The sequence below is a fragment of the Misgurnus anguillicaudatus genome, chromosome 17, assembly GCF_027580225.2.
Source record: "Misgurnus anguillicaudatus chromosome 17, ASM2758022v2, whole genome shotgun sequence".
In the NCBI taxonomy this organism is placed as follows: domain Eukaryota; kingdom Metazoa; phylum Chordata; class Actinopteri; order Cypriniformes; family Cobitidae; genus Misgurnus; species Misgurnus anguillicaudatus.
Window position 1 is genome coordinate 27,199,557 of NC_073353.2, and position 26,165 is coordinate 27,225,721.

At 38.7% G+C, this 26,165-nt stretch overlaps 1 protein-coding gene across 1 annotated transcript in view; it reads left to right on the forward strand.

The window, feature by feature from the left end:
• The window catches only part of usp9 (ubiquitin specific peptidase 9), a 46,577-nt gene that overhangs the window by 10,908 nt on the left and 9,504 nt on the right, over window positions 1–26,165 (forward strand). The window contains 32 exon segments of the mRNA XM_073855262.1: window positions 86–198; window positions 588–806; window positions 1,905–2,020; window positions 2,106–2,357; window positions 2,437–2,575; window positions 2,699–2,851; window positions 2,998–3,102; window positions 3,234–3,440; window positions 4,247–4,383; window positions 4,576–4,614; window positions 7,307–7,440; window positions 7,559–7,649; window positions 9,443–9,785; window positions 9,998–10,093; window positions 10,201–10,412; window positions 11,646–11,886; window positions 12,273–12,422; window positions 14,779–14,899; window positions 14,989–15,119; window positions 15,259–15,537; window positions 16,127–16,252; window positions 17,915–18,052; window positions 18,136–18,302; window positions 18,396–18,504; window positions 18,593–18,739; window positions 18,833–18,977; window positions 19,105–19,314; window positions 19,419–19,639; window positions 24,428–24,618; window positions 24,764–24,937; window positions 25,018–25,159; window positions 25,247–25,450. Of these exon segments, the coding sequence (XP_073711363.1) occupies window positions 86–198; window positions 588–806; window positions 1,905–2,020; window positions 2,106–2,357; window positions 2,437–2,575; window positions 2,699–2,851; window positions 2,998–3,102; window positions 3,234–3,440; window positions 4,247–4,383; window positions 4,576–4,614; window positions 7,307–7,440; window positions 7,559–7,649; window positions 9,443–9,785; window positions 9,998–10,093; window positions 10,201–10,412; window positions 11,646–11,886; window positions 12,273–12,422; window positions 14,779–14,899; window positions 14,989–15,119; window positions 15,259–15,537; window positions 16,127–16,252; window positions 17,915–18,052; window positions 18,136–18,302; window positions 18,396–18,504; window positions 18,593–18,739; window positions 18,833–18,977; window positions 19,105–19,314; window positions 19,419–19,639; window positions 24,428–24,618; window positions 24,764–24,937; window positions 25,018–25,159; window positions 25,247–25,450 (5,252 nt within the window).

A 26,165-nucleotide genomic window follows, 5' to 3' on the forward strand; every position in this document is an offset into this window, starting at 1 on the left:
GTTAAGCTTTCACTTTTGCTCCCATTTGAATTCTTTTCTGTAAATGTCAGCCTCATATTAGTTTTTCTAACATTTTCCTTTAAAGGTGTTGATGTCAAGTGTGAAGCATGCCAGAGGTTTTTCAGAGATGGCTTGACAATATCCTTTACGAAAATACTGACAGATGAGGCTGTGAGCGGATGGAAATTTGAGATCCACGTGAGTCCTGCAGCCTGCGTTTTGATGCCATTTTCATCATGCTGCTTATATCTAAAACAAACATCTTTTTATGATCTAACTCTCTGAGACATCCCGACAAGAATCGATTGCTGATTTGAGCGACTGAGAATAAGTGATGTTATTTTGAAAGCCTTCATCTTACTTAGCCAACGTTTTGATCAAAGAGCTCCTTTCAGTAAAACAGAGCCAGTATTGGGACACAGCACTGAGTCATCCCTCTCATATGAGGCTTGTTTTAGCTGCTCAATTTGCACTGCATATAGATTATCTTTCTTAAATTTTAGATCGCCTACGCCGAATAATTCAGATTGCTTAAATTGAATTTTATTACATGCTACAAATAATTGGTGTCCCATTTTTATCCGCAGAGGTGCATTATTAATAATGCCCACCGACTGGTGGAGCTGTGCGTGACTAAGCTCTCTCAGGACTGGTTTCCTCTGCTAGAACTACTGGCGATGGCCACAAACCCCCACTGTAAGTTTCACATCTACAATGGTACTCGGCCCTCAGAGACGGTGCCTGCTGGGGTTCAGCTGGCTGAGGATGAGCTGTTTGCCCGTCCACCTGACCCTCGATCTCCCAAGGTAAGACTTGAGGGTTTGTGTAAGTGTGAGTTTTGGGGATATATGCGTCCAGAATGGGATGCTGCAATATTTTATTGAATCGTAAAGAGAATGTCATTTTAGTCAATTGTTTTTGGCTCCCTATAGATTTTGTGACTGTGATGAAAAAAAGCACAATTAAAGGGACACTCCACTTTTTTTGAAAATGTGCTCATTTTCCAACTCCCCTGGGGTTAAGCATTTGATTCTTGCCGTTTCTTGGAGTCCATTCAGCTGATATCCGGGTCTGGCGCTGACACTTTTGGCATGGCTTGGCACAGTCCATTGAATCTGATTGGACCATTAGCATCGCGCTCAAAAATATCCAAGGACTTTCTATATTTTTCCTATTTAAAACTTGACTCTTCTGTAGTTACATCGTGTACCAAGACCGACAGAAAATTAAAAGTTACAATTTTCTAGGCAGATACGGCTAGGAACTATACTCCCATTCCTGCGTAATAATCAAGGACTTTGTTGCTGTAACATGGCTGCAGGAGGCGCAATGATATTACGCAGCAGCCAAAAATAATCCCCTTAGTATCCTTAAATAGCAGGGGACTATTTTCAGGCACTACGTAATATCATTGCGCCTCCTGTAACTACAGAACAGTCAAGTTTTAAATAGGAAAATTATCGAAACTGGTTATGTTTTAGCGCGATGCTAATGGTCTAATCAGATTCAATGGATTGTGCTAAGCTATGCAAAAAGTGGTACCGCCAGACCTGGAAATCAGTTGAATGGATTCCAAAACGGTTTACATTTTAATGTACAGTAGCAGAATTTTGGACCAATGAGATTTCTCAGTAAGGCAGGGCTACTCATCGAGATGCCATAAAAATATAAACCAAAATGGCTGTTGTTCAGCTTAGTTCTGATTTTTGACAAAAAGTAAATGGAAAAGATGGGTTTTACTTGTATCTGGTTAAGATACTGTGTAGCATTAAGTTGTTTAGAGTCTAGGCCAGCAGTAATTTTTGGTATGAATCGGTCTACAGCTTTCATTCCAGTGACTTATTTTCTTGTTGTGCAATTGGTGCATTCACTAAAGACTTCCTGTTGGTTTTGTTTTCTTGCAGGGCTGGTTGGTGGATTTAATAAACAAATTTGGCACGTTAAACGGGTTTCAAATTCTGCATGATCGATTCATGAGTGGCCAAGCTCTGAATGTTCAGATCATTGCTGCACTCATTCAGTAAGAAAAATCAATATTGATCCTGTTTGCTCCGAAGTTGATATTTTTATCTCGCTAACGTTGGATTGGTGGTTGTGTTTTGCAGGCCTTTTGGACAGTGCTATGAGTTTCTCACTTTGCACACAGTGAAGAAGTACTTCCTTACCATCATCGAAATGGTCCCCCAGTTTCTAGAAAACCTCACGGACGAGGAATTGAAAAAGGAAGCCAAGAACGAAGCCAAAAATGATGCCCTGTCTATGATAATCAAATCTTTGAAGAACCTGGCTTCTCGAGTACCAGGACAAGAGGAAACAGTGAAGAATTTAGAGATATTTAGGTTAAAAATGATTCTTAGGTAAGTTTTAACTCGTATATCAAATGATAAACTCTGCATTTTGTTAGGTTGATTATTAACTCTTTTTTTTTTGCCACAGGTTATTGCAGATTTCTTCTTTTAATGGCAAAATGAATGCACTAAATGAAGTAAACAAGGTGATCTCAAGTGTGTCCTACTACACTCATCGTCACGGTAATCCTGAAGAGGAGGAGTGGCTTACGGCAGAACGCATGGCGGTAAGTCATACTGAAGAAAATAGTAGGCCATACTAAAACTAAACTTGGACACAGTATACATATGAATGAATCAATCATCACATTGCTTGTGTGTCATTAGTTGATTTTTGGATATTTTCGCAGGAATGGATTCAGCAGAACAACATTTTGTCCATTGTGCTGCGAGACAGCCTTCATCAGCCGCAGTATGTGGAGAAACTAGAGAAGATCCTCCGATTTGTCATCAAAGAAAAGGCCCTGACACTGCAGGACCTGGACAACATCTGGGCTGCTCAGGTGAGGGAGGCAGTACACAAGATTAATGTTGAAAAACGATTTTCTTTGCAAACTAAGTGTATCCACTTTTTATTTCAGTTTACGTATTTGTGACAATGTTTACATTTATCATTTTGTGATAGTCATAGTGGTGTTTATATCCTCAGGCTGGGAAGCATGAGGCAATTGTCAAGAATGTTCATGATCTCCTTGCAAAGCTGGCTTGGGATTTCTCACCTGAACAGCTGGATCATCTCTTTGACTGCTTCAAGGTTATTTTTGATGCACTTGCTATTATGCATGATCACATAGTTGTTTCATGAAGACACATTTTTATGTACGCTTTACTAGAATTAAAATAATAGAATCACTATATTTAAAGAAATTCTTTTCTGGTTTATAGGAGAGCTGGACTAATGCAAGTAAAAAGCAGAGAGAGAAGCTACTGGAATTGATTCGTCGACTAGCAGAGGATGACAAGGATGGAGTGATGGCTCACAAAGTGCTCAATCTGCTGTGGAATTTGGCCCATAGTGATGATGTTCCTGTGGATATCATGGACCAGGCCCTTAGCGCTCATATCAAGATTTTGGACTATAGCTGCTCCCAGGTATCCTTATCAACTTTATGTGCTAGTGTTATTTGGGTCAATTGACGTGACATTATTTTGTGTCCCTATGGTTCATTTAAATGTAAAAGGGTTAAGATTTCAAATGAAATTTGCAGATTACTTGCATACAGTCTCTTTTTTGAGGACCAAGTCTAAAATGTCTGGTTTCATTTAATTTTGGGAGAATATTTGGGGTATAATTGCAAAAATGTCAATGTGGTATAACTGGTCTGTGTCAATTGGTGTAACTATATTTTTTTAAAATGGAAATATAAATATATTCATAAAAATGTGGAATAAAATATAATCATCTAGTTTAGTGCAATATGATTTTTTTTACATAATTTGTCAAAGATTATTTAGAAAACAGAGCTGTTTTCAGCATATGTGAGGAAAAATATTACAAAAACACATTATAATTTACATTTAGAAATAACGAATAAAATTATATTTTATAACGTTTTTTATGATTGCGCTTGTATGCCATCAAGGTAGATAAAATATTTAATATTTCTCATTCTTTGGTGCAATTGGTGGTTATACCATTTGACATTTTCAGGTCCATTCAGTCTTAACTTTCAAAATGGTGCAAATGTAATTTTTTTTGCATAAAATGAACATAAACACACTATGTGCTTTGAAATAAACCTAATGTGTGCTTTTAAAACATTTTTGAATTTCTCATCTTGCCAAAAACCATTTTTGTCACTGACCCATTTATGGCAAAATTGTGTGTGACGTATTTTTCGAACATTAAACTTTTTAAGAAGTTAAATTGAGAAAAAAAGTGTTTTGTGCCATTGTAGGACAGGGACACTCAGAAGATGCAATGGATCGACCGATTCATAGAAGAATTAAGAACCAATGACAAATGGGTTATTCCTGCACTGAAGCAAATTCGGGAGATCTGCAGCCTCTTTGGAGAAGCCCCTCAGAATTTAAGGTAACAGAACTCAGACAACTTTAACTGTCCATAACATTGTGATACTTGTTTTATTAAACAGGAACAAATGGACGAAACAATTCCTCCATTATTTGTCCGCATTCATACTCTTTACCATCAACAAGTTGAAGGAAGGAAAAAATAAATATACATTAGCAAATGTATCGCTGCAACATCCCTGTTGTTTTTCAGAAAGAAAATACCTATTAACTTACTAAAGAACTTAAAGGGGTAAGTTGACAGCTAATTTTGGGATATATTATTGTCTATTTTAAACCTTAAATGTATGCATTTACATTTTTACTAAAAAATAGTTTATGAAAACTGTGTCCCCTTCACAATCCAATCAAATCACCATTAATCAATGGTTCTTGATTTGTGGCAGGGTTATGCCTATAAAGCCTCTTATAGTAAGAGTGCTAGTCTGTGGTTATATTTCATAACGATATAAACCATAAAATATCATTTTAAACCTTGACCCCTTAACTGGCGCAGTCCTTTTTTGAGTGGGGGATTGTGAAAATGTGATGTGCACCTTCAAGTTAATATAACGCTTGCATTTTTTGGTCTAGAAGCATAGTCTTGGTCTCTTTTTAAAGAGAACACTTTAAAGATTTTCACTGAAGAATCTAAATATTAAATAACAAAATATTGTTATAGGAGTTTAAATTTATTTTTATAAATAAAAATATTACTACAATAAAGTACGTATTTTATATATAAAATTTAAAAAATGTATGTTTCATGACAAAAATGCTACAAAAATTAAAGCAATAAGTCTAAACTGGTTTTTATCAAATTTCAAGATAAAATCAGGAAAAATGAGGTTTGTTACAAACTTTTAGTGGTTTTACTATCGAAGGCCACTAGGTGTCATTAGTTTGCATACTCTTGTCACAAATTAATACATTACTGTCACTGCATTATTACTACTGCTAAAAGGGTTTGAAATAAGAAAACTACATTCTTAGTGCTTTACCAATATAGTTTGCCAAGATTTTTATAAATTTATAATAGGATATTAGTGTTCCGTAAAAAAAAACAATGCAATTCTATGACATTTAACAGTTTACTTGGGTGTCCAGTACACAGGGCAGCGCAAGTTAAAGGGTAAAAGGAATACTTTCATAAAGTCCCGATCATTTACTCACCCCATGTTATCCAAGATGTTTGTCTTTTTTTGTTCAGTCAAGTAGAAATAAGGATTTTTCTCCATATAATGGACAGTTTCCATGCAGTTTAAAATTTTAGCTTCAAAAGGCTCTAAACGATCCCAATCAAGGCATAATGGTCTTATCTAGCGAAACGGTCATCGTTTTCAATAATTGTTTTATTTCTAATCTTGCACTAGCCACGTGACATGCCAGCGCGACCTTGCATATAAAGGTTTTCGTAGCACTTTGCAGTTTGGGTGGCCCGCCTAAGCTAGGAAACCCTACCGCCTTAAATAGATCATCCATAAAAAAAAAATTCACTGCACATACGGCCATCAAGTGCATCTCGGAGAATAGCACGGACGCACTTTACACCGCGAGCGGGCACGCACGCCACATGGCCGAAATGAGAGAAAGACGTGGTCCGTCACTGTCTGGAGGATAACTAGCCAGTTGATAACACGCGTGTCCGTGAGAACTGTAAGTGGACTTATGTTTTGGGTTTATTTAGGCCTGTTATTGTATTACTCTATAGTTCTTGCAAATTTAAAGTAAGTTAGCTGGTGATTTTGTTGTTTGAGCAACCTGCTAGCTAGGTTTCACGTGCCTGTTGACTCAATATAATTGTTGAGCGCTCTTGCTCACGTTATTTATGTGCATTATTTACATGCTACAGCAGTTACACTCTTTTAAGATAATGTAATTAATAGTGGGAAATTATCAGTTTTTAAAATTTTCGCGCAATCTATTATCGTTCGCCAGACGTTCTACAACATCAGCTTCAGTTTGTGTTTATTAACCATTTAGTTTCACTTCATCATGCAGCTATTCCCGTTAGAGGTAAAAACATTTAATTTATTATTAATCTAGTATGTGTTCATTTTCTGTCATAGTTTTTTCAAAATAAAGTTTTATTTGAGGGTTTTTAATAAAAATATTTTCATTTTCATCATGACGCGTACGCCCCACCCCTCTGATTGTCACGCCCCTGGCCCCGCCCACCCTTACATACACATTTTTTGCGGGAAACTCTGCATATTCTGTAATTTCGTTGAAAGGTCACACGTTACATATGTTAAACGCACAAAGATATTAATTGATGTCATTCCACATACAGCAACGTCAGAACGGTCCTTTTTCTCAACACTTGTAAACACTGGTGTGAACATCATGCATACGTCATGAACTTTCGACGTGATTACGTAATATGTAAGGTAATGCCTGCGCTTCACACGACTAGTGCAAGACGGGAAGTTGTGGTTTAAAAGTATATTTTTTATTTTATTTTTTGGTGCGAAAAAGGGCCCCTTGAAGCTAACTTTTAAACTCACTTTAAACTGTACACTGTTGAAGTCCACTATAAGGAGAAAAATCTTGGAATGTTTTCCACAAACTAAATTTCTAGGAAGACATAACATGAGGGTGAGTAAATTATCAGATTTTTTTTATAAATGTGGAGTATGTACACCTTTCATCTGGACTTGATTTGATCTACTGCACTCTTCCTTAGGGAACGCTTTAAACGTGCAAGTCCTTTGCTTATTTGGACAAATTAAAATGGCAGAAATCTAAATTCAAATTTTTCTTAACCTTTGAACACTATGACAGCAAATTGGTCACAGGATGTTGCACATCACATGCATGTAGACAAACTATATAAAACGTGTATGTTTCCACACTACCCATAAGGGACATGTAAGGCAATCATAGAGAGAGAAGTTAGTTCACTCATACATTTTATTACATATGTATGGTTTTCTTTATTTAAGTCAGACGCAACGGAGCCCACATGTGTTCTATCGGCACGACCTGATCAACCAACTGCAACACAACCATGCGCTCGTCACTCTCGTAGCAGAGAACCTGTCTGCGTACATGGAGAACATGAGGCAGTTCTCCTAAGGTTAGTGAGCTTAACATGATGTTTAATGTTATATTGAATTATATTGAACATTTTACATTGGAGTCATTTAAATATTTTTTTCTTTATTATAATAGTGTTCTTTTTTGTTTTATGTTAGCAGAGCACACAGACTTCGATCCTCAAACGGTTAGGCCGGGAAGCCGATATAGTCATGTGCAGGAGGTACAGGAGCGGCTCAATTTCTTGAGGTATTTGTACTTTACAGTCTTATTCATTCTTTATATTCATTGCATTGTGTTAACAATAGTGTTACATTAGTAATGTAAGCCAAAATTAGATCCTGTCACTTTAGCTTTCACATCTGTGACCAGCTGTTAAGGCAAGTCAAAAACAGAAAGTGTTCCAATTATTTGGAAGCAGGAAATGACATGTTTTACACTGTTATTTATTGCTCATTGAAATGTATTCAGATCATCATCATATTTGGTCAGTCTGAACTTAAGGACTTCACAATGATAAATTGTGAAGATCTTGACATTTCGTTAAAGGGGCGTGTTCGTTGTGGCCTGTCAAAGTTTGATTTTTCGCCATGAGAAAGCTGTTGTAACTCAGACATGCAATGTCCGACCTGTCACAGACATCATACGTTTGACAAGGGTCCTGGCCTCAACACATCAATGTTACAACAATCAATTACAATCATAGCGCCACCTGCTGCATAAAGGAGTAGTGGCACTTCAAAGTTCCTTTGAATATCCACCTATATTTATCCACGGAAATTTCAATCCCCCTGTTTTATTGCTTTACTAAGGCCATAGAGTGGTAGTGCACATGAGTGCGAGGGCCCTTCCATCACTGCTTGCAGTTTTAATTTTACATTTTGTTTTCGTATGACCACTACTAAAACGTAACACATGAACAAGAGATTTTTGTTCAAAGGCAGTTTCTCTGGAGGCAAACAGCCTCCATGCATGAAAAACTAAACTGTACTAGAAATGCAAATTTTGATGTCACCAGCAGCAGTTCACTTCCTCAAATTTGACAGGATTGTTTTCATACCAGTGTTGGAGTTCACATGAACTGAACTTCCGTTTGCATTTCTATAATGTAACTTGGTGTGCATTAAAGGGACACTCCACTTTTTTTGAAAATATGCTCATTTTCCATCTCCCCCAGAGTTTAACATTTTGATTTTTACCGTTTTGGAATCCATTCAGCTGACCTCCGGGTTTGGCGCTACCACTTTTAGCATAGCTTAGCACAATCCATTGAATCTGATTAGACCATTAGCATTGCGCTAAAAATAACCATTTAGATATTTTTCCTATTTAAAACTCGACTCTTCTGTAGTTACATTGTGTACTAAGACCGACGGAAATTAAAAGTTACGATTTTTCTAGGCAGATATGGCTAGGAACTATATTCTCATTCTGGGGTAATAATCAAGGACTTTGCTGATGTAACATGGCTGCAGCAGGCATAGTGATATTATGCAGTGCCCGAAAATAGTCCCCTGCTATTGAAAGTAATCAGGGGACTATTTTCGGGCAGTGCATAATATCACTACGCCTCCTGCAGCCATGTTACAGCAGCAAAGTCACTGATTATTACACCAGTTTGAAAGTATTGTTCCTAGCCATATATGTCTAGAGAATCGCAGCTTTTAATTTTTTGTCAGTCTTATTACACAATGTAACTACAGAAGAGTCAAGTTTTAAATAGGAAAAATATCAAAACTCTTTGGTTATTTTTTTACGTGATGCTAATGGTCTAATCAGATTCAATGGATTGTGCTAAGCTATGCTAAAAGTGCTAGCGCCAAACCCGGAGATGAGCTGAATGGATTTCAAAATGGTAAGAATCAAATGTTTAACTCTAGGGGAGCTGGAAAATGAGCATATTTTCAAAAAAAGTGGAATGCCCCTTTAAAGGTCAGGGAGCAGTTTGTCGTGAACTTGGTCCACAGCAAAGAGAGGTCTATTGTGAAAATCATCTTGACTTTAAAGCACTCTGTTAATGACTGAATATCTGCCTCCTTCAGGTTTTTACTGAAAGATGGACAGCTCTGGCTCTGTGCGCCTCAGGCTAAGCAAATCTGGAAGTGCCTGGCAGAGAACGCGGTGTACTTGTGTGATCGGGAGGCCTGCTTCAAGTGGTACTCCAAACTTATGGGGGATGAGCCTGACCTTGACCCCGACATCAACAAGGACTTTTTCGAAAACAATGTGCTGCAGCTCGACCCCTCGCTGCTGACTGAGAACGGCATGAAGTGCTTCGAACGATTCTTCAAAGCGGTCAACTGCAGAGAGGGCAAACTGGTGGCTAAACGTCGGGCCTACATGATGGATGACTTGGAGCTGATAGGACTGGATTACCTGTGGAGGGTAACACTCAGTTCCTTACATGAAAATGTGTTGATACAGATTTAAATTTTGTCTGCCCAATAACCCAGAAAAAAAATACTTATTTTTTTTCCTTATGTTTGATCATTAAAAGGGTCATATTTAGGTCAAACGTTACAAAATTCAACTTAAGCAAGTATTTTAAGGCTAGTTTCACCTTCTAATGTATCTCAATCTTCCTTCTCTATTTCCAGGTTGTGATCCAAGGAAGTGATGACATTGCTAGCCGAGCGATTGATTTGCTTAAGGAGATTTATACAAACCTTGGACCAAAATTACAGGCCAATCAGGTAATTGTTTGACGGCGATTCACATCACATGCATAATGTTAATCCTCTTACACCTTTTATTGCTCACTTTAGTGTGTTTCTAAGATTTGTTTTATTGCTCATTGCAGGTAGAGATCCATGAGGATTTCATTCAGTCTTGCTTTGACCGGCTCAAAGCCTCCTATGACACTCTGTGTGTGTTGGATGGTGACAAAGACAGCCTTAACTGTGCCAGACAGGAGGCCATCCGCATGGTGAGAGTACTGACTGTACTCAGGGAGTATATAACTGAGTGTGACAGTGACTACCACGAGGAGAGGACCATCCTGCCCATGTCCAGGTATATACATTTTGGAATAAAATTATTTTATACTATTCAGCTTTATATTTAGAAGTAAGCCATTTGTAGATTTGTTGTATTATAAAACATTCTTTGAACACAAGAATGACAGAACTGTTATCTCATTCCCCACCAGCATTTTTTTGTGATTTTCACAAAAGTTTAAAGGGACATTCCATTTTTTTTAAATATGCTTTTTTCCAGCTCCCCTAGAGTTAAAAATTTGATTCTAACCATTTTGGAATCCATTCAGCTGGTCTGGCGCTAGCACTTTTAGCAAAGCTTAGCACAATCCATTGAATCTGATTAGACCATTAGCATCGCGCTAAAAAATAACCTAACCATATAGTCCTAAACATATCTGCCTAGAAAATCGCAACTTTTAATTTTCTGTCGTTCTTAGAGCACGATGTAACTACAGAAGTCTTAAATAGGAAAAATATTGAAACTCTTTGGTTAATTTTTAGTGCAATGCTAATGGTCTAATCAGATTCAATGGATTGTGCTAAGCTATGCTAAAAGTGGTACCGCCAGACCTGGAGATCAGCTGAATGGATTCCAACACAGTAAGGATCAAATGTTTAACTCTAGGGGAGCTAGAAAATGAAAATATTTTCAAAAAAGTGGAATGTCCCTTTAACAAAATGCCTTCCAGGAAAATTTTCTTCTAAAAATATATAAACATACAAATATATAAAATAAAAGAACAGACCCTCTGCTTTCAAACAAACAATAAACAAACAAACAAACGGGAAAAAAACGTTCATCCTATATATATATTTTTTCTCCGCTTATAAACTCTTAAATATGGGTATTTTTCTTTAAAAATACAAAATCTTTAGCAAAATGCTGAAATAATTGCATTTTTGTAAAGGAATTTAGTTAGATACCAGATTCAGAATGATTATCAAAACATACACAGAGTTTAAAAGTAGTAAATAACGTTTTGGCTTCAGTTTTTTATACATTGGGTATCTAGTGGATAATTGTGGTATTGACGAGTAACATACAAATTTATCAAGAACACGTTTTTGTTGCAAATGTTTTCACTTAACTGATGAGATAACTCGTCAATGGCTGGGAAAGAGTTAAAATAATGCATTTTATTTTACATATACACCAACTTTCATCATAAAACCGTTTTGTATCCCCTTTATTGAAGTATATTTTTGCTGTGCTATGATGACTAAGTTTCAATACAAAGAGTTCCTGACAATTTTCTTTTCCTTTAAGGGCATTCCGAGGAAAGCATATCACTCTAGTTGTGCGTTTCCCAAACCAAGGCCGACAAGTTGATGACCTAGATATTTGGTCTCACACCAACGACACAATCGGTTCTGTGCGACGCTGCATTCTGAACCGAATAAAGGCCAACAGCACGCACACCAAGATTGAGCTGTTCATTGGGGGAGAGATCATAGACCCAGCAGACGACAGGAAGCTAATTGGCCAGCTAAACCTCAAAGACAAAACAGTAGGCATTCATTTGACTTTCCTAATTCACCCAGTAGGCACTATTACATAATAACCTTTGATGTGATTTTAACAATTGTTTGAACAGGACAAAATAGCAGAAAATATTCTCTGTCCTTTTATTGTTTCTCTCTATCTTGTCCTTTCAAATCTGTATGACTTTTTTTCTGTGGCACACAAGTAGAAATATTAAAGAATGTAGATGCTGCTTTTGTCTTACAATGAATGGTTACTGTGGCTGTCAGTCCTTGATTGTCTGCTTAATGTCTCCTGTTGTATTTCAGTGTAACAGTCTATTGGCAGAGAACAAGCTAGAATCTAACCTTCACCACTAGTTTTATATAAAGAGTACTTTATTTATTTAAAATGATTTTTTTCTATTTAAAGCTCATCACTGCGAAGCTCACCCAGGTCAGCGCCAATATGCCTTCCAGTCCAGACAGCTCCTCAGACTCCTCCACTGGCTCTCCTGGAAACCATGGCAACCACTACAGTGATGGGCCAAACCCTGAAGTGGAGAGCTGTCTTCCTGGTGTGGTAAGCATCATGCCATATGTCTAAGTATACACAAGTTGCTGGAGATTCGGGTATTTTATCGCCCACATTGAAAATGGATGAAATCCAGCCAAATAATGTTTACTGTAAGCCTGTGTTATTTGTGCATTGCCACGGGTAATAGATTTCTAAAATTAGATTTTTACATAATACAACATTACTCTTTGGCATACGAAGTCCTGATCACTCTTTTGGGGTTTATTTTGTTTTGTCATACTGAAATGTGTCACCATCCCACTGGCATGCAGGGGTGTAGTGTAATGGCACTTTTCCATTGCATAGTACCCCACGGTTTGGTTTGGGTCAGGTTGGGTCAGCTCACCTAATTTTGGCTTGGTTATCTTTTCCATCGAGTTTAGTAACACTTCTGAGTGGGAGGGATTATAGGCGTGTCGTTATATTCGCGCTGCCTACTGCTGTGACGTCATGTGAGAGCGTCGTTGTACATTCCCATACATTCATTTATTTCTCAGTCTGCCACAAAATAAAAATTGACCACCACAAATAGATGTTTGCACATCACATTTATCACTACCTCTGTCTTACTTGACCATTTCTATACAAACACCCGTGGCGTCGGTCGACGCGCTCTGCGGAGCCTCATTTTAGCATATATGCGGACGTGTGCGTCACGAATGTGCCACCACAAACTGCAAGTCTGGAAAAAAACTCTTATTGTGTTCCTGATTCTCAACCTCTGGAGGTTTTTCATCGCTAAAGTTTGGGAACTTACAGCAAAGCACAGACGACAACAGGTTTACGCAATACAGTGCAAGCTAGCATGAAGGTAAAGCTAATCTTTTACATAGCGATAAAGCTGGTAGTGACGATTCTCACCAATCAGTGATCTACAATGTTTTCGCGTCACGTTTTGATATTAGCTTAGGTCGCTTGGAACCCCAAACCAAGGTGGTACTAAAAAAGTATTGGTACTAGGTATTAGGGGTGGCACGGTTCACAAAACCCTCGGTTCGGTTCGTATCACGGTTCTATGATCAGGGTTCTCGGTTCAGTACGGTTCTTGTTGTTATTTTTTTTAACACTCCAGAAATGTATTATCTTATTAATGTATTAATTATCCATAATTTAGGATACAGTATTAAAAAAAGTTATATCATGTAATCATGCACAAACTGAATTTGACTTTAAGCACATTATTGGGAACATCCCTTAGGAAAGCCAGGCGAGATTTTGACACAGCGAGAGGGAAGACATTGATGATTTCAACATGCTTTTCATTTATTTGGCAAAAAAGAGAATGTGTATTGCCATCTACATGAGCTTTGTGTGCATTTTTAGCACACAAAGGTAACTTGCCTTTATCAAAATGCCAACTTCAGTGTAGCTCTAAGATTTATCACTGAGAGGCTGCTTAAATACTGCAGAGAGAATATCTGAACGAGAGAGAAACATAACGTTTACACCTGTAATATTTAAATCCGTCTCTTTTGTCCACTTTTGACTTCTTCTGTCCTGATTACTTTAAGGGGCAGTTTATGAAATAAGATCGCGCAACTTTCACACGCTAGCAAAATGAAACTACGCGGAAATCAGCCGCTTTCGTTTTATCAACGAAAGGCTAAAAATAGCGCTGAATACGAAAAGACGTAAAACAGTGTTCATTACCTCAGATTAGATAAATGGTCGGAGAGAAAGCTGTCGCGTGTGGCTGTATCTATTGTTTTATTTCCGCTGTCATCATAGGTAACATGAAATAAAAAATGTTTCCACACACCAAACTTATACGACGCTGGCGCATCCTCCAACTGCGGGCAGACTTCTTTTTCTCTCCCTCTTGCCATTTCTACACGTAACATGACCGGCAGCACTCACTCTCCACACCAGTCACCTCTTCTTTCGCGCTATTCGCGAAAGGGGAACACGCTATCTGAGGTCACATACAGGGCACGAGGCTACATACATTGCGCATGCCATTAACCGTTGAACCGTACGACACACACGCGCTCCGAACCGAGACAAGCGAACCGAACGGTTCGGATTTTTTTCATGAACCGTGCCACCCCTACTAGGTATTGACCCAGTGGAAAAGCTCCCAAAAGTAAGCTGACCCAAACCAAACCATGGGGTACTATGGGAGGGTAAAGCACCATTAGTTCTTTTTGGGGAACGACCTATCATCTCTTACCATTTTGCCTTTTGAGCAAGGCACATAACCCCAGGCTGATCTGGGCAGATTGTCTTTTATAAGGTTAAAAAAAAATCCTTAATGGCTTGTTTAATTGCACCACATATATTGGAACTATCTTGATGATTTTCTATGTAGCAAATTTCCTATGTAATATGTACCTCTGACATGAATCATTTTTTATGGTCTCAGATAATGTCGCTGCACCTGCGCTACATCTCTTTCCTCTGGCAAGTGGCGGATCTGGGCTGCAATCTCAACATGCCTCTCCTGCGGGATGGAGCTCGTGTTTTAATGAAGCTTATGCCTCCAGGTGCTTTCTATGGTTCATTAAATTAAATGGCTAGTTCAGACGCCTATGTGCACTGATCTCTTCTCATTACCCTTGTTGTTGCTTTTCAGATAACGCCACAGTGGAAAACCTACGGGCCATCTGTCTGGATCATGCCAAACTCGGAGAAAACAGCCTTAGCCCCACATTGGACTCGCGTTTCTTTGGGCCATCGCCATCTCAAGTGCTTTACCTGATAGAGGTTTGCCATTAAAATATTTGACACGGGCTCAGTTTGATATGTTTTATAGTTTACAGAACTATCAAAAAGACTAATAGCTGGACTAAAAGCTTTTTTTAGTAACAAGCCTTGGAATTAACAGTGTCTCTGTTTGTCCCAGGTGGTGTATGCCTTGCTCATGCCTGCTAGTGGAACATTAGGCGAGGATGCTAGCGACTTCCAGTACAACTTCTTGAAGAGTGGTGGCTTGCCGCTAGTTTTGAGTATGCTCACCAGAAATAACTTCCTGCCAAATGCTGATATGGAGACCAGGCGGGGAGCGTATCTCAACGCGCTAAAAATAGCCAAACTTCTGCTCACAGCTGTAGGCTTTGGCCATGTGAAGGCCGTGGCAGAGGCCTGCCAGCCTGTTGTGGAAGGGACTATCCCAGTATCACCCGTAAGTTGCCCTTGCCCATGGCATTAAGTTATTAAGGCCATTTTACAATATCCAATATATACGTTCTGTCTTCAGTATAAGTATAAAATATATTACAGTGCATAAATTGGATGTGTAATTGTTTGTCAGATTAAGAGTGCAGAATAGGTTAAAATATAATGGTAATAAATATTAAATCAGTTAGCCAGTGCATAATGAAATACACTGTGGATCCATCCGACTTTTCAGGTGCAATGGTAAGCATTTAATTTCTATTTGAGAGTGTAACCTTTTTGACTCCCTTGCACCCGTCAATCACAAGAACAGATTGGCTGGCCCATGGCAGCTGTACAAATGTCAAGGGTGTACTGTGTCTGTACTATGTCTTGTGGGAAAGCCTTGCACAGACTTGAACACCATGTGAAAGAAATGACAGCTACACACAAACCTAAATATTTTTTAATGTTGTCTTTAAAGAGTAAATATACTATCTGTTCTGTTTGGGCCTTCACTGGGCATAAGTAAAGTGAAATACAGAAAACTTAAAAGTGCAGCATATGCATGAAAATGTTGTGCTTCTTTAGGATAATGGCTTGTTTTTATTTCACAGATTAACCAGGCCACACATGACCAGGCTATAGTGCTCCAGAACGCCCTGCAGAACATCCCTAACCCCTCTGCAGAGTGCATGCTCCGAAACGTGGCCATCCGCCTCGCCCAGCAGATCTCTGATGAGGTATGTTAAACCACGAAACTGTCTTGTGTGTTATCATTTAAGATAAGTTGTTTCTATTTTGAGGGGACACTCCACTTTTTTTGGAGGTATGCTAGTTTTCCAGCTCCCCTGGAGTTGAGCATTGGATTTTTGCCGTTTTGGAGTCCATTCAGCTGATCTCCCGGTACCACTTTTAGCGTAGCTTAGCATAATCCATTGAATCTGATTAGACCATTAGCATTGCTCTAAAAATAACCAAAGAGTTTGGATATTTTTCCTATTTACGGCTGCAGCAGGCGTAGTGATATTACGCACTGCCTGAAAATAGTACCCTTGGTTACTTTCAATAGCAGGGGACTATTTTCAGGCACTGCGTAATATCATTACACGATGTAACTACAGAAGAGTCAAGTTTTAAATGGGGAAAAATATCGAAACTCTTTGGTAATTTTTTAGCGCAATGCTAATGGTCTAATCTGATTTAATGAATTATGCTAAGCTACACTAAAAGTGGTACCGCCAGACTCGGAGATCATCTGAATGGATTCCAAAACGGAAAAAAATTCATGTTTAACCAGAGGTGGAAAAAGTACTAAAATATTGTACTCAAGTAAAAGTAAAGTTACTTTAATAATATTTTACTTAAGTAAAAGTAAAGTTACTTGTCTAAAAATCTACTCAAGTAAAAGTAAAAAGTAAGTCATTTTAACTTTACTCAGAGTAAAAGTTACTTTTTTTACAGCGGGGAGAGGTGGAGGATTCTAGTATAGTTCAAAAACGACAAGGGAATATAAATCTCAAACTAGTTGTTTTTAATTGTAGGAACATCTTTACAATTAAAGTGCAATAACAAAAAGTTAATAAAATAAAAAGCTTTTTTAAAGTAAGAAACATTTATGGAATTGTTTAATGATTTTTACAGGTGAGTTATGCACTTTTGAAGGTGGTCAGCAGCTTGTAAATACAATCACTATAGTAAGGTTGTAATTGATGTATTGCTGGTAACATACATTATTTTATTAAACTATATATCTAGTTTAAGTGAGCATATAATGAGATGAGTGCCATGTCTATATACATTTGACACGTTTATTATCTTCTTACTTCCCTGACCCGGGTACCTGATGACATTTATTCTTCTCTCTCTCTCTCTCTCTCTCTCTCTCTCTCGTGAGCTCTCTCTCTCTGGCTCTCTCTCTCTCTCTCTCTCTTGCTCTCTCTCTCTCTCTCTCTCTGCAATGTCTAATGACCTGCGCATTCTCAAGGACGTTTTGAAGTTCTGTTTGACTTGACGCGAAGCTGCTAGACCTCGGAAGATAATGCGCATGGTATTAAAAACGCGTTGTGCAATTTCGTACTCGAGAGCATGAATCCTACCTTTCATAGTAATGAAACACTCGCTTCGTGTCAGTGGAAAGAGGTCGCTTATATATAACCAGGGGTTTCTTTCATAAGATTTGAACTGAGGCGGGTCTGCATTAGCGCGCGCCTGTCTCGTCCGTCTCCATGGTTCTTTTTGTGCGTTCCCCCGGGCCCCGCCCATTTACATCCGTTTCGCGTCTTTATCACTTTGCTTTTTAAAATATTTTTTTACTCAGTAACGGATATGATTTAAAATGTAGCGAAGTACAATACTTTAAATAAAACATACTTAAGTAAAAGTCTGTTTTCTCTCTTGCCTAGAATTTCTTTCAGGCCTCCAAGTACATACCAGATATCTGTGTCATTCGAGCAGTTCAGAAAATAGTCTGGGCCTCTGGATGTGGCTCTGTCCAACATGTCTTCAGTTCTAATGAGGAGATCAGCAAGATCTACGAGAAGGTGCAGTGACTTACACCTATATTATACAAACTGTGTGAGTATCTGACTCTGTATTTACATCTGTGACGTGTGATATCTCGCAGACCAATGCAGGCAATGAGCCGGATGCAGAAGATGAGCAGGTGTGCTGTGAAGCTCTGGAAGTCATGACCCTGTGTTTCGCCCTTATGCCCACCGCACTGGATGCACTTAGCAAAGAAAAGGCCTGGCAGACCTTTATTATTGATCTGCTGCTGCACTGCCAGAGCAAGTGAGTCATAGCATACATCTATGGGGTAAAGTAGTAGTATGGTTGTACATTTTTGGCAGTTTGGTACTTATCTGGTGTGGTACTTGCTTCTAGGTCTGTTCGTCAAATGGCTCAGGAACAGTTCTTTCTCATGGCCACCAGATGTTGTATGGGTCATAGGCCACTTTTGTTCTTTATCACCCTCCTTTTCACAGTTTTAGGTGTAAGTTTCTTCCATTTTGCATTTTATAAGTCACATTTTTTAAGTGTTATTTCACAACACACTCTGATTGTGGCGTTTCGTTTCCCAGAGCACCGCAAAAGAGCGAGCAAAGCACGCTGCCGATTACTTCACTCTTCTGAGGCACTTACTCAACTATGCATATAACAGCAACATTAACCTTCCCAATGCAGAAGTTCTCCTAAACAATGAGATCGACTGGTTGAAGCGAATCCGGGTAACTTTTTTTATTTTATTTAAATGAGTCTGGCACTGTTGGGTGGACTCATCTTTGGTTGCGAGTGCAAATTAAACTCTTCGTTGTTCTCAGGATGAAGTAAAGAGGACCGGGGAACCTGGGGTTGAAGAGACCATTTTGGAAGGTCATATTGGTGTCACAAAAGAACTGCTGGCTTTCCAGACCCCAGAGAAAAAGTACTACATTGGATGTGAAAAAGGAGGGGCGAACCTCATCAAGGAGTTAACTTCATGGATTACGTAATTTTTTACCTCTGATAGTGGCAACGTTTGTCCTATCTACAAGTACATTTTCTTGTTTTGTTTTAATGCACTCACCATTTCATGCTCCCTCTTTGTCTTTATAGGAGTTAATGGATGACTTCCTCTTCCCTGCATCTAATGTCTATCTTCAATATATGAAGAGTGGAGAGTTTCCCACTGAGCAGGCCATACCTGTCTGTAGCACCCCAGCCACCATCAATGCCGGCTTTGAACTGCTGGTCGCACTTGCAGTTGGATGTGTGCGAAATCTCAAGCAGATTGTGGACACCCTAACTGATATGTACTATCTAGGTACCGCTGATCTGTGCCTAACATTAGAGGCTTGGCTTTTAAAAAAACGCACACATATGAAAGTGTGGTGTAATGTTTAATTTGTTTTCGTTGTATGCTACCAGGTTGTGAACCACTTACAGAATGGGAATATCTTCCACCTGTTGGCCCACGGCCTACCAAGGGTTTTGTGGGCCTGAAAAATGCAGGTGCGACTTGCTACATGAACTCTGTGATCCAGCAGCTCTACATGATTCCTCCCATCAGGAATGGCATCCTGGCTATTGAAGGCACTGGCAGTGAGGTGGATGATGATATGTCTGGAGATGAGAAACAAGATAATGAGGTATGGTTCATTTCAGCTGTTGTGGAGTTATATGGAGTTTCTGTATATTACTAATACTAAATGTCTCTTTTAGTCCATGTTAGACGTTTAATATTTATAATCTGCAGAACTTTCATTGGATGAGATCTCTGTGCTGTCATCCACATCCAACATTTCCATGACCCTTCAAATTGCGCAAATTAAAATAGCGAAATGAAAATATGCCCAATGGAAATACAGAAATGTTGCATAAATTTCCATATATCACAAAAAAATGTTAGACTCAAGTGAAGTTATTTTTCAAGCAATTCGAAAAAGGAATGTGCCGCAAAACTGCAATGGAATTTTTTTCCCCATTAACACGGCACCTGATGTGCGTAAAAGTCGCATGATCATTCTTTAAGTATTGTTTGGTATGTTTGGTTGGAAGACAAGACAGAAGAGGTGTGTTCGACTTCATGTGGTGTCACAAGAACCATAGATATGTATAAAGGCTAGATGTCTTGCCCACGCTGGTGGCCAATTGAGTGGAATGTCCGCATTTGGCGGCCATTTTACCACAGGCAGCTCGCTCACTTGTAGCATTGAGTTTAATGGTGCAGGTACTTTTAAATGACCATAACTTGCTTAATTTTCTACCGATTTTCAAACGGTTTGGTTTGTTATAAACGTCAAAGATGTACCTATTACACTGCATACTAAAAAAAAATCATGAAACATGTTTAATCATTCAGAATTCTAGCCACGTTAATAACGTTTGTAAGAAACCAAACCGTTTAAAAATTGGTAGAAAATTGAGCAAGTTATCGTCATTTAAAAGTACCTGCACCATTAAAACTCAATGCTACGAGTGAGCAAGCTGCCTGTGGTAAGATGGCCACGTTAGAGACTCCACTGTAACACATCTAGCCTTTATACATATCTATGACAAGAACGGCCAAGTGCATGACATTAAGCTTTGTATGTGTTTGAATCGCTCTCGTGGTATTTTGATGTCAATCGCTTGTCAGACTGCGTGGTACGGTATGAAGTTGAATACACCCTTCTCCATGGTTTTTTGGAATGATTTATCACGAGACAAAAAGATTCTTTTAGAGATCTCTAGGGGTGTCCTCGACTAAGGATTTACATATTCGAATCAGAATTGTCGAATCTTTCCATAGTCGACCGATAGTCGAATCATATCTATGTTTGTCTGCATGGGTTGGGAGGGGGCCAGACCAGGTACAAATTGGTAACTTTTATTTTCTTTCACAAGCAGCACACATAAACAACTTTCTGTTAAAGTGACCAAAACTGTCTTTCAAGTGATGAACGAAGACAAACCTGACGATGCATTTATATATTTATTTTTTTAAGGTAAAATATATAAGGCAACATTTGTTTATTTATTCCTCATAACATTTTAAAGCCACGATCTACAGAACATCACACAAAAATACATTTTGATAACTAAACCTAAAAAAAAATAACAAAGGTGATTCTGCCTTGGAAACCCCGGCTACAATTAAGTGTTTTTATTTAATTTGGAGATATAGTGCGTCAAAGCAGTCATGACCAAAAAAAACCCGACAAATGAGAAATGACAAATAATTTGTGATTGTGACTGTAAATGATAAAAACGAATCTTTATTTACAATTCATTAAACGTAAATTTATAACAAGAAAAACACTGAAATGAATGATTTTATAGACACTACGCGTTATTATTTACCACAGAAATACCTGCTTGCTTGCTCTGACTTTGATCATCTCTGTATTCACTTTAGATACAGAAAGACCGGATGATATTATTTATTTCAGGAATCTCTTTGCTATCATTTAAAAGTGAACACCAACCATAATATTAAATCACAAGAAAGACATTCGTGTCAGGCAGAAATAGGTTCGGTGCAGATAGTTTCCGTTTCATCACCGAATTTTAAAAAAACGGCTTACCTGTTTTGTAGTGTAACTTTTGACAAGATAACCAAAATGTATGATAAATACATTTTTAAAACGTATACCCGTCGAAAAACATCCGTTTTTTAATGTTTAGTTTGATGAACTCCTAAATATAAGACGCAGATCACCTAGCCCGTTCGGCTAAATTACATGCGCAAGCATGGCCAGCACGCAATAGCGCAACATCGATACAACGAAAAGCTATCCAAAATTTACAGACTTAAATTAGATCAGAATTTACGTTTATAATAGATACATTTTTTAAATAAAATAAGGTCAGAAGTAACAAAGTGCATAATAAATATGCAAAGTGCCTCAAGAGCACAGAAACAAAACACAAGCCAAATAGATAAATCAGATAACCCAGAGTGATTTGTAAAGAAAATAAAATAAATTATTAAAAGAATAGAAAAGTATAGCCATAATATAATTGCCAGCTTTGTCTTTTAAATGTAGAAACAAAAAGGCAATGGTTTACTAACGAAGAAACCTCCGTGTAGCCAGGTCACAGAGGGGATGTTGGATTTATTAACGCATTTTAAAAATATTTATTGAAAGCTGTTACTGCACATATTATTTGCAGCATTATCATAATATGCTGTATATTAATATATTGGGAGAAAGCTGTTATATGTGAAATCAGATAATGTGTGCATCCATATACGGCCAAAATTAAATGATCCTCATTTCATAACACATCTGCGACGATTCGACTGTGAGATTGGTAGTCGAATCAGGCTTCTCCTATCGATGCATCGAATCTTCGACTATTCGGGGTCACCCCTAGAGATCTCTTAAGCCCGGGATACACTGCACGATTTTTGGCTGCCCCAGACGAAAAATTGCTATTGTGAAACAAAAGTCGCTGTTTCTGTGATTGTGGCTCTTTGTCGGTTGTCCTATGTCGTACAGTGAGAGGGGTTCAAAGACTGCCGTTTACCCGGTCTTGCGTCCAAAGATAGCCTACGATAGTTTTCTACCGTTTCTATAGTGTGTTTGCTGCTACGACCGGCGTACTGGTATTTGTTTAACACTAGCACATGCTGGTGACATTGCGCAAATGTGTGACGCAGTGTAATCTGGGCATTAGTCGCATTACATTGGTTAATGGAAAGTCATCATTTCACAATAGTTTTTTGTTGCTTTTAGAAAATAGCGCGTAAAGTTTTGCGCAAATCTTTAATGGAAGCGCAGCTAATGTCATATCGCGGCTAGTTAGGACCAAAACTTTGCGTGCTACACAGCGTTGTGTCGCATCTGCTATTTTCCCCTTATGCTGCGTTTACACCAACTGCGTTTGAGGCGTCAAAATCACGTCTACCGCGCCTAGTTTGCCGCTTAAACAGTTTGAATGCATTCGCGCAGAAAAGGAAAGCATTTCACGCACATCAGAGGTGAAATCCACTTCTTGTGGGAGGGGCACGTGCTATGCGGTTGTCTGTTTGCAAGATGGCTGATGTTTATCGTGCATTCATAGAAAGAGTTACCGGTTTGTATTTGGCAACCTTACTATAGGGGGAAAATAGTTTAAAAAACGACGGGAGTGCCGCGGTTCGATAAACGTCACGTGACTTAAAAGTGAAATGTGTATTTACAACTTACCAGGCTGCCCGTTGTCCTCACTGACACTCTCCCAAGCGAAGTCCTTTTTATTCCAGTCTTTATAGAAATAAGAACTTGTGTCGTATAGCTCCGGGTGACCACTCTCAAAATGTAGTCAGGACCGATGCAGGCTTAAAACAAAGTAGGAGATGAAATTACCCAGGATACCTTGCGAGCCCTGCGAGCTGGTCAAACTTGAAAAAAAGAACAACTATATTTTTGCAAATAAGCATGTTACAATTCTGGAAATTGTTGGAATATGTTAGTTTGAACACGAGTTTTGTGTTTGTGAAGTTTTGAACACTAGTGTTAGAAAATATTTCACGAAGCTATCTGACGATATCTCCCAACTGCTTCGAGAGAGTCTGTTAATCATATATACATCTGATCTGGGAAGTTTTGTCAATATTCAGGATGTGTGTTCCGGCGTTCACATGAACACGTATAAACTGGCTTATCGAGAGTTCAATCATATTAATAATGATCACGTGGCGCGTGATGTAGGTGAGCATTTTTGCTAAGCTACTTTCCATATAGTGGTGTCCCATATCATAGGGAAAGATTTGAACCCCTACTTCCCTCATTGAGGGGACTTAACTGTTGAGGGCACTCAAAACCAAGTGGAAGTTTTAAGGGGGTAGAAATGGGACAGTGCCTAAATGTGGTCTTAAAGCAGGGGTGGGCATCGAGGGCCACAGTCCTGCAGAGTTTAGCTTCAACCTTAATCGAACACACCTGAATGTCATTTCCAAACAGTCCTGAAGATTTTAATTAGATTTTTCAGCTGTGTTTGATTAGGGTTGGAGCTAAACTCTGCAGGGACACTGGCCCTCAGGACCAGGAGTTGCCCACCCCTGACTTAAAGGCACCTCTTGACTCCATCACAGTGTAAAATGGGAGGAGGTGCACTCAGGGGGCGTAATTGAGCCCAGGTGGAAGGGTGTGGCTTGTTTCCCAGTATAATTAGGCTCAGGTGTGCCCTTAAATCTGTTGTTCTGAATGCACAAGGAAGATCCAAGAGATTTTGTTTTGTTTTCTTCTTTGTTTGTTAATGTAGATAATTAAATGTATTTTATACATGAATGAATGAATGAATAAGCTTGTCGGGGATGATGATCATCCTTTCTCAAATGTAGCCATTTTTTGGTGAATCTGCCACGTAGGCATTACCTGGAGCTGAGAGCTTTATTGTTCGACGACTGTACTCTCTTCAGTAACGGACAGAAGTGGGATCTTCCTAAAACGCTTGATTTAATTTTATAGAGCAATGTGGATCCACGGGATGAGGTGTTTGGTTATCAGCAGCAGTTTGAAGATAAGCCTTCACTTGGTAAATCTGAGGACAGGAAGGAGTACAACATTGGGGTTCTGCGGCAACTGCAGGTCATCTTTGGACACTTGGCTGCCTCCAGATTGCAGTACTTTGTGCCTAGAGGTTTCTGGAAGCAGTTTCGGTAAGCTCGCTTTTTGATTTCTCTTATCATTCTCTTTGCATTCAAGGTTAATAGACAACATGTTTCTTGGGACTCAAAGTAGCTTTTAATTGTTGGACATTAGTCTTTTTCATTTTCACTTGAATGGATTGTACTCTCTTTGCAGGTTGTGGGGTGAACCAGTCAATCTGAGGGAACAGCATGATGCCCTAGAGTTCTTCAACTCCCTGGTGGACAGTTTAGATGAGGCCTTGAAAGCACTGGGTCACCCTGCCATGCTGAGCAAAGTTTTGGGCGGCTCTTTTGCCGATCAGAAAATATGTCAAGGCTGTCCTCACAGGTGACTTTCTGGTTATTGGCTTTTCTAGATTTTGCTACTTTAACAAAGCTTGTATTAAAGAGGTTGTACTCTCTTTTCAGATATGAATGTGAGGAATCGTTTACAACATTGAATGTAGATATCAGAAACCATCAGAATCTTCTAGACTCTATGGAGCAATACGTGAAAGGGGACTTGCTCGAGGGTGCAAATGCCTACCACTGTGAAAAATGTAACAAGAAGGTACGTGTTCTGTTTTGAATCGATTTCTGTTGTGGTTGGTTAATGGAGCATGGTTTAGCTCATGTTGGTAATGTTGTTGTATTGCAGGTGGATACAGTGAAGCGTTTACTCATCAAGAAGCTGCCTCCGGTGCTGGCCATCCAACTGAAACGCTTTGATTATGATTGGGAACGAGAGTGCGCCATCAAGTTCAACGACTACTTTGAGTTCCCAAGAGAGTTGGACATGGAGCCCTACACTGTAGCTGGGGTAGCTAAGCTGGAGGGATCTGATGTACATCCAGAGAATCAAGTGATAATTCAGATTTTGAACTTTATGAGCATTTTATACAGCTATATTGTAAACCGAGTTATAGCTCTCTGATCTAAATATATGAAAATAAAAATGTGCACATCAAATCGGGAGTTCTAACATTTTTAGGTGCTGCTTTTTATATTTTCATGTTAGGCTACTTTTATCATTTGTTGTTTGGAAAACACAGAAGATGTAGGGAGGTTGTTTTTTACGCAAGTCTAAGAAATAAAAGATGTACAAAATTTAAGTTAAATTTCTTTAAAGGGATACTCCCATGATTTACTCGCCCTCAAGCAATTTGATATACATGTCCATCTTTCTGACGAGCACGTTTCAGACTGCGTTATTTTAGTAAATGTCCTTGCTTTTCCAAGCTATATAATGGTAGAAAACAGGGATTGGGGAACAACTTCTACTTAAAACCCCAAAAATGCATTGATCCTTAAATGGACAATTAATTTTGAAAATTATGCTAAATTTCCAGCTCCTCTAGAGTTAAACTTGATTCTGACCGTTTTGGAATCCATTCAGCTGATCTCCGGGTCTGGCGCTACCACTTTTAGCTTAGCACGGTCCATTGAATCTGATTGGACCATTGGCATCGCGCTAGAAAATAGCCAGAGTTTCGATTATTTTTCCTATTTGAAACTTGACTCTCTGTGGTTACATTGTGTGCAAAGACCTACGGAAAATTAAAAGTTGCGATTTTTCT